Source organism: Nematolebias whitei, chromosome 22 (genome assembly GCF_014905685.2).
Source record: "Nematolebias whitei isolate Nwh7 chromosome 22, NemWhi1, whole genome shotgun sequence".
NCBI lineage: Eukaryota > Metazoa > Chordata > Actinopteri > Cyprinodontiformes > Rivulidae > Nematolebias > Nematolebias whitei.
Genome location: NC_056519.1, coordinates 32,283,167 through 32,290,437, shown reverse-complemented (window position 1 = coordinate 32,290,437; position 7,271 = coordinate 32,283,167). Strand labels below are relative to the sequence as shown.

General features: G+C 42.1%; 1 protein-coding gene across 1 annotated transcript in view; it reads right to left on the bottom strand.

Moving 5' to 3' along the window:
- LOC119428386 (serine/threonine kinase receptor associated protein) overlaps positions 1–5,290 on the bottom strand; it is a gene marked incomplete at its 5' end in the record, with an annotated part of 19,327 nt that extends 14,037 nt beyond the window's left edge. The window contains 4 exon segments of the mRNA XM_037696066.1: positions 718–854; positions 1,123–1,260; positions 1,351–1,450; positions 5,218–5,290. Coding sequence (XP_037551994.1) covers positions 718–854; positions 1,123–1,260; positions 1,351–1,450; positions 5,218–5,290 — 448 coding nt within the window.
- Positions 5,291–7,271: the final 1,981 nt, after the last annotated feature.

Here is a 7,271-nt window from a genome sequence, read left to right as displayed (position 1 = left end):
TAACAACACTTATAATAAATATAACAACACTTATAATAAATATAACACTTATAATAAATAAAAAAATAGTTATAATAAATAACACTTATAATAAATATAACGCATAATAATTATAACAATACTTATAATAAATATAACAGTTATAATAAATGTAAGTATTGTTATAATTATTATAAGTGTTATTTATTATATTATTTATTATAACTATTGTTATATTTATTATAACTATTGTTATATTTATTACAAGTGTTGTTATATTTATTACAAGTGTTGTTATATTTATTACAAGTGTTGTTATATTTATTACAAGTGTTGTTATATTTATTACAAGTGTTGTTATTTATTATAACTGTTGTTCTAGCAGAAAAACTTTGGACTGCAGCCAGCTGGAGTGTGCATGTGCCACTTCACTTGTGGGGGGGTTCCCTAGAAAATCTCCACTCAAGAGACCTGGATTCAGAGAATGAGGCTATTGTCTGTAAATGAACGGCCGAACGTTTAACGTCGTATAAACGGGGCCTCAGGTTGCCTGCCCCGTCTGTCAACCAAGAGACAAATTTCATGAATAGAGGATAGACTGGTCTATTTTTTAAATGCCATGTCATCTACCCTGAATACTTTTGCAATGGACCACGATTGACGCATTGCTTTATATTGCTGAGGAAGAATAGCTACCCACAGTGGACAGGTGAAAGTCTACAGATGTATCCTCCTTACCCAGCTCCTCCTTGGTGCAGTAGTCAAACTTGTAGAGCTTGAAGTCTTCTCCACCAGCAACAAAGAAGTCTTTGTCTGGATGGAGGGAGGCTGAGTTGATCGGAGCTGGGGCCTCCACGGTCTTGATCAGTTCCAAGCTTCAAGACAAACACATTCAGGTGAAAACACGTGAGCAACATCAAACTTTAATCCACATCCACACCACACGTCTTACTGCTGCCTCACCCTGACCACCTGTTTCTAAACAACATGACCTGTTCAGTTAAACTGCAGCAGCTGGCTAGACAAAGGATAGTCATGTCAAGCAGTTAGTCTGCCTAAAAAGATGGGGAAAGATCGTGTTTGTTGGCAACAAACAGGCAGATTGAACACAGAAACAGGAGTTTTCCTCTTCATCTCGTTTACCTGAGAGCGTTGTAGAAAGCAATGGTCTTTCCATAAGTTATCACCAGGATCTCTCCGTCAGCCACATACTCCATGCTACTGACCGTCATGTCAAAGGTCAGAGTCTTCACCTCCTCCATGGAGCTCCTGTCCCACAGCCTGAACGAACACACAGTTTCTACCATCTTCATCTGTTTGTTATAAGGGATGATCATTTTTATTTAAGGTTTAACACCAAGTAGCACCAACCGAATGGTTTTATCATCTGCAGCAGACAAGATCTGTTTATCGTTGTTACACCACAGAGCTTTCTTTATGGCTGCACTGTGACCGGTGATCTCCTGCGGAGCTGCAACAACACAAACATACACACATCTCAAGTTTCTTGAGGTAAAGAACAACACTGAACAGTATTTCATAGAAAAAGTCAGTCATCCAGGTCGATAAATCACAAAGTTAAATCATGCCATCTGGACAGTTTCTCTTTGGAAGAAACGTTAAGTCTTTCATCCGAAAGACTTAATCAGTCTGAGGTCTGCCACCAGGATCTGTTGCATTAAATAGCTCCTTATGGATGCGTTTCAAACCAGTCTGCTGTGGAGATCCCAGAAACTGGTTTTACACATGCAGAGTGGAGGACCATCAGTCTAATCAATCTATTATCAGTGTATAACAATCAAACATTATAGACAAAATGGCTGCTTATCACTAGTGCTTAATTTGTAAACCATCCATCCATCCATCCATTTTCTTCTGCTTATCCGGGGTCGGGTCGCGGGGGTAGCAGTTTAAGTAGGGAGGCCCAGACTTCCCTCTCCCCAGCCACGTGGTCCAGCTCCTCTGGGGAAATCCCGAGGCATTCCCAGGCCAGCCGAGAAACATAGTCCCTCCAGCGTGTCCTGGGTCTTCCTCTGGGTCTCCTCCCAGTGGGACGTGTCCGGAACACCTCACCTGGGAGGCGTCTAGGAGGCATCCTAACCAGATGCCCAAGCCACCTCAACTGGCTCCTCTCGATGTGGAGAAGCAGCGGCTCTACTCCGAGTCCCTCCCGGATGATCGAGCTTCTCACCCTATCTCTAAGGGAGAGCCCAGACACCCTGCAGAGAAAACTCATTTTGGCCGCTTGTATCCAAGATCTCGTTCCTTCAGTCCCAACCCAAAGCTCATGACCATAGATGAGGATGGGAACGTAGATCTATCGGTAAATTGAGAGCTTCGCCTTTTGACTCAGCTCTCTCTTCACGACAGACCTGTACAACGCCCGCTTCACTGCAGACGCTGCACTTATACGCCTATCGATCACACCCTCCATTTTTCTCTCATTCGTGAACAAGACCCCAAGACACTTGAACTCCTCCAGTTGGGGCAGGACCTCCTCCCTGACCCGGAGAGGGCACTCTACCCTTTTCCGGCTCAAGACCATGGCCTCGGATTTGGAGGAACTGATCCTCATCGCGGCCGTGTCGCACTCGGCTGTGAACAGCTCCAGTGAAAGCTGTAGATCACGATCTGATGAAGCCAATAGGAACACATTAGGAATGTGCGATATGGCATAAAATTCATATCACAATATGTATTGTGAAGGGAGGCAATAACAATATATATCGCAATATGTTTTGGGTATAAAACTTAATAGGAATTTTTTAAAAAGCATAGTGTGTCTTTTTGCCATTATATATTTTGAATTAAGAAAATTCCACTACTAGGTCCAGAGAGTTTTTAAATAATAAACAAATCAAGTATTAGGCTTCTTGCTTGTAGTGCAAAACAGTGCAAAATATATAAAATTTAGTTTTAGCCATATGTTTTAAACAAAAGAATATGTTGTTAATGCTTAACAGTTTCCAGTCTTAAGAAATGAGCAACAGAGCAGCATTTTACACTGAAACACTTCACCCTCCAACCCTCTAGTGGGCGCCTCCTGCTTTAATGGATAGCTGACACAAAATGACTCTGTGGTTTTACTGCGAGACACTCTGGTCAAAACCACAAACACAGCGTTCTTATCACAGATCAGAGAGCAGGTTTCTCTAAAGCTGACCAACGCTTACTTTAACTTATGATGGGGAAAAAAAAAAAAAACTTTTGACGGAACAGCGTTTTGCGCATGCGTCAGAATACGGAAACACTACGGCAAGCCAGGCGTAGTTAGCTTGTAGCTTCACTACTTAACTCTCGAAGAAAAGACTAACGGCACTTGCGCACAGTTTTCAACTAAAAAAAAAAACGATTAAACTGACAGCTCTGATTTTACATCAGACAGCATTACTGCGGTTAGCCGGTAGAAGACAGAGCTCTATCGAGGCTAAATTTCTATCGTTTCTACCGAGTACTGTTTATATCGCGCATTCCTAGAACACATCATCTGCAAAAAGCAGAGAAGAAATTTTAAGGCCACCAAAACAGATCCCCTCAACACCTTGGCTGCGTCTAGAAATTCTGTCCATAAAAGTTGTGAACAGAATCGGTGACAAAGGGCAACCTTGGCGGAGTCCAACTCTCACCGGGAACAAGCCCGACTTACTGCCAGCAATGCGGACCAGGCTCTGACACCAGTCATACAGGGACCTAAAAGCCCATATCAAAGGGCCCGGTACCCCATACTCCCAGAGTAACCCCCCCCACACACACACAGGGTTCCCCGAGGGACGCGGTCGAACGCCTTCTCAAAGTCCACAAAGCACATGTAGACCGGTTGGGCAAACTCCCATGCACCCTCCAGGACCCTGCTGAGAGTGTAGAGCTGGTCCAGTGTTCCACGACCAGGACGAAAACTGCACTGCTCCTCCTGAATCCAAGGTTCGACTATCCGACGGACCCTCCTCTCTAGAACCCCCGAATAGACCTTACCAGTGAGGCTTAAGTGCATGATCCCCCTGTAGTTGGAACACACTCTACGGTCCCCCTTTTTGAATAGGGGGACCACCACCCCGGTCTCCCAATCCAGGGGGTCTTTCCCCGATATCCACACAATATTGCAGAGTCGCGTAAGTCAACACAACCCTACAACATCCAGAGCCTTAAGGAACTCCGGCCGAATCTCATCCACCCCTGGGGCCCTGCCACCGAGGAGCTTTTTAACCACCTCAGTGACCTCAGCACCAGAGATTGGAGAGCCCAACCCAGTTTCCCCAGGCTCCGCTTCCTCAGTGGAAGGAAGACGTGCCGGTGGGATTGAGGAGGTCTTCAAAGTATTCTGCCCACCGACCCACAACATCCCGAGTTGAGGTCAGCAGCACACCACTCCCACTATAAACAGTGTTGGTGGCTTATTTTCTCAGTTGTTTAGTTGTACAATGACAAGATTTTTTTTTTCTTAATGAAAGTGAACTGGACTGTCTTTTCAACATTTTAATCGCTGTTATTTTGACAAATTGGCGCAGTTGTTTTGATACGTGACGTACGTAACGTGATTACCATCAAACATTTCTCTCGAATTTTTAATAAATAATCAAAATGTTATTAAAGACCCACTTAAACTGTCAAACTGATTTGTAGTTTAGTTGTCCTGTTTAATTATATTTTTGTGTTTTTATCAAATTGCCCATGACTGAACTTTTAGGGGCAGAGATTTTTTAAGTGTAGAAGACCTGAGAGTCTGCAACAAAGTTAAGACTCAAAGTAATCTGCTGGTTCCTCATATTCCGGCAGGATACAGCTCAAATTAAGCTCTGCTTACTCACAGAACCAGCCTGAGGACAAATTGGCCAAAATGATTAAAAAAAAAAAAAAAAAAAAAGGACTTTTTTTATATAGTTTTTTTAATCATTTTGGCCAATTTGTCCTCAGGCTGGTTCGCACTGATGATCGATTAGACTGATGGTTCCATTTTGCATGTGTAAAGCCAGTTTTTGGGAACTCCACAGCAGACTGGATTGAAACACATCAATATTTAAAACGACAGACTCTGCTGGCAGTCCCCAGATTGATCATGTTTTTCAGATGAAAGACAAAACGTTTCTGCCACAAAAGAAACTGTCCAGATGACATGATTTAACTTTTTCACAGGGTTCTTCTTTCTGTGAAAGAATCACCGATAACAAGAACATGGTCTGAGTTAATCATGTTCATCCTGAACATGTCCAGGTTTGACGTTGTCTCTTTACACGTTCTCACCTGTTTCAGGGTTACCGAGGTCATAAATACGCAGCATTTTGTCGTTTCCAGCCGTCAGCAGACAGCTGCTGTCCTGAACAAAAGAGACACATTACACTGTTTAATTATTTCAAACTGTTAACATTTTAACTCATCATTAGATTACATTAATCTGATTTAACCATTGAGAACAGTTTTCTGAATAAAAGACAAACCTGATTTTTCAGCTGTTAAGTTAGCTCAGGTTAAATAAATTAGTACTCTGAACAAAGTGTTACAAAAAGAGTAGACGTTAAAAAAATGAAAACTGTATACACACAGAAGAAAAACTAATTCAGCTCTGACAATTTTTGGGGGGTTTCTGTATGGACAAAAAAGAAAATTTGGTCTTTACCACGTTCTGAAATTATTCTAATCCAGCCACAAGTGAAAAAACACCACCCATCAGAATCCACTGTGTCCGCCTCTATTAAAGCAGGACACAGTTCTTGCTGCTCTGGAGCATACAAGTGTTCAACACAAAGTCAAGCTGGAAAAACATCAGCAATGACCTTGGAGTAGAAACTGCTTTTTGCTGCCCATCAATCTGGGAATGGTTAACGGTAATTTACAAACTACCATATTTTCCACCATACCTGTCACACTGCCCTATAAGTCGTATCAGTCCAAATATGTCTAATAAAATGCAAAAACCCATAAATATGTCACTTCGCCATATATGTAACATCTACTATGCGTCACCACTAACAACCCAGAAATGTGGGCCAGTGCTGTGCCAAAAAAAAAAAAAAAAAAGATTGGCTGCCAAATGGTGGCTGCGGGAGCATGCATGGGAGGACTTTAACAAGATTAACACTTTAAAACAATTATTTGTTTGCTCGAAATTATAACAAAGGTGTGTCTCAGATGAACTTTTACTTAGGAATGCACTTCAGAATGAAGCTGATTTGACGGTTGCTCCAGGCAGACGATGGTGGCATGTATGGCAAGCTGATTGTGTCATTAATAGGCACTTTTACCCATTACATGCTACAACGGCATGCCATACTAGTCGAGCGCCATCTAGCGGCTGAAAATTGTAGTGTTCAATATTTTCAGTCAGAATAAATAAAAACAGTCAGATCTCAGCCAAAAATTGGTTTATGAATATGGGAAAAAATCCATAAATACGTCACTTCAGTGTAAGTCGCAAGGCATGCAAATTACGGAAAAAACTGCAACTTACACAGCGAAAAATACAGTATTTTTAAGTCACCATTCTACAGAGAAAGATTATTTAAGGTGAAACATCTGAGATGGCTGCCGATCCTCCCAGGAGCAAAAATCCCAGCAAGTTTGGATAAAGTTGGATAAAAATATCCTCTGTTCATCTTGATTACTCAAAGAAACCACACTTGAGGACACAAGATGTTTTAACCAGTTTTGCTTGCAAGAGCTTTGTAGAGATCTAGTACAGTGCTGTACAAATGGGTAAATGAGGGCACAGACTGCAGTGTAAAGTGCTTTGAGTACCTTGATCAGATAGAAAGGCGCTATACAAGTACAGTCTTTCCTTTTTGCCTTTCAGGGACACCTGGACTAGGGCTGCAACAACGAATCGATAAAAATTGATGATTAAAAGCATTGGCAACGAATTTCGTTATCAATTCGTTGTGTCGCACGATTATGCGTCTTTCACGGCGCTGCGGAGCCGTTTCGTTTTGTTCACGGGCAGTTCATTGTCAATGCTGACTGACTGAATAAAGTTTGGAAAAAAACTGCAGCGCGAGTTGAACAGAGAGAGGGGCTGTTTTCAAAGGAAATTAAGTAAATTTTACAAATGACCGACGCAGAGAAAACTGTTCGACCCAAGACCTCCAAAGAGTGGGAGCTCTTCACAAAGATAAAAACTGTGCAACATGCAGCTTTGAAAGTCGCCGACACGACACGGGAGAACCACGCTGTTATAAACGTAAACATGACGGAGTCATGAGGAGGAGGAGGAGGAGGAGAAGGAGCTGCAGCAGATACAACTCGTGTTGCAGGTGAGTCTCTACAATTTAACACATTGTTCTGTTTCCAAGAGAGAAAACGTA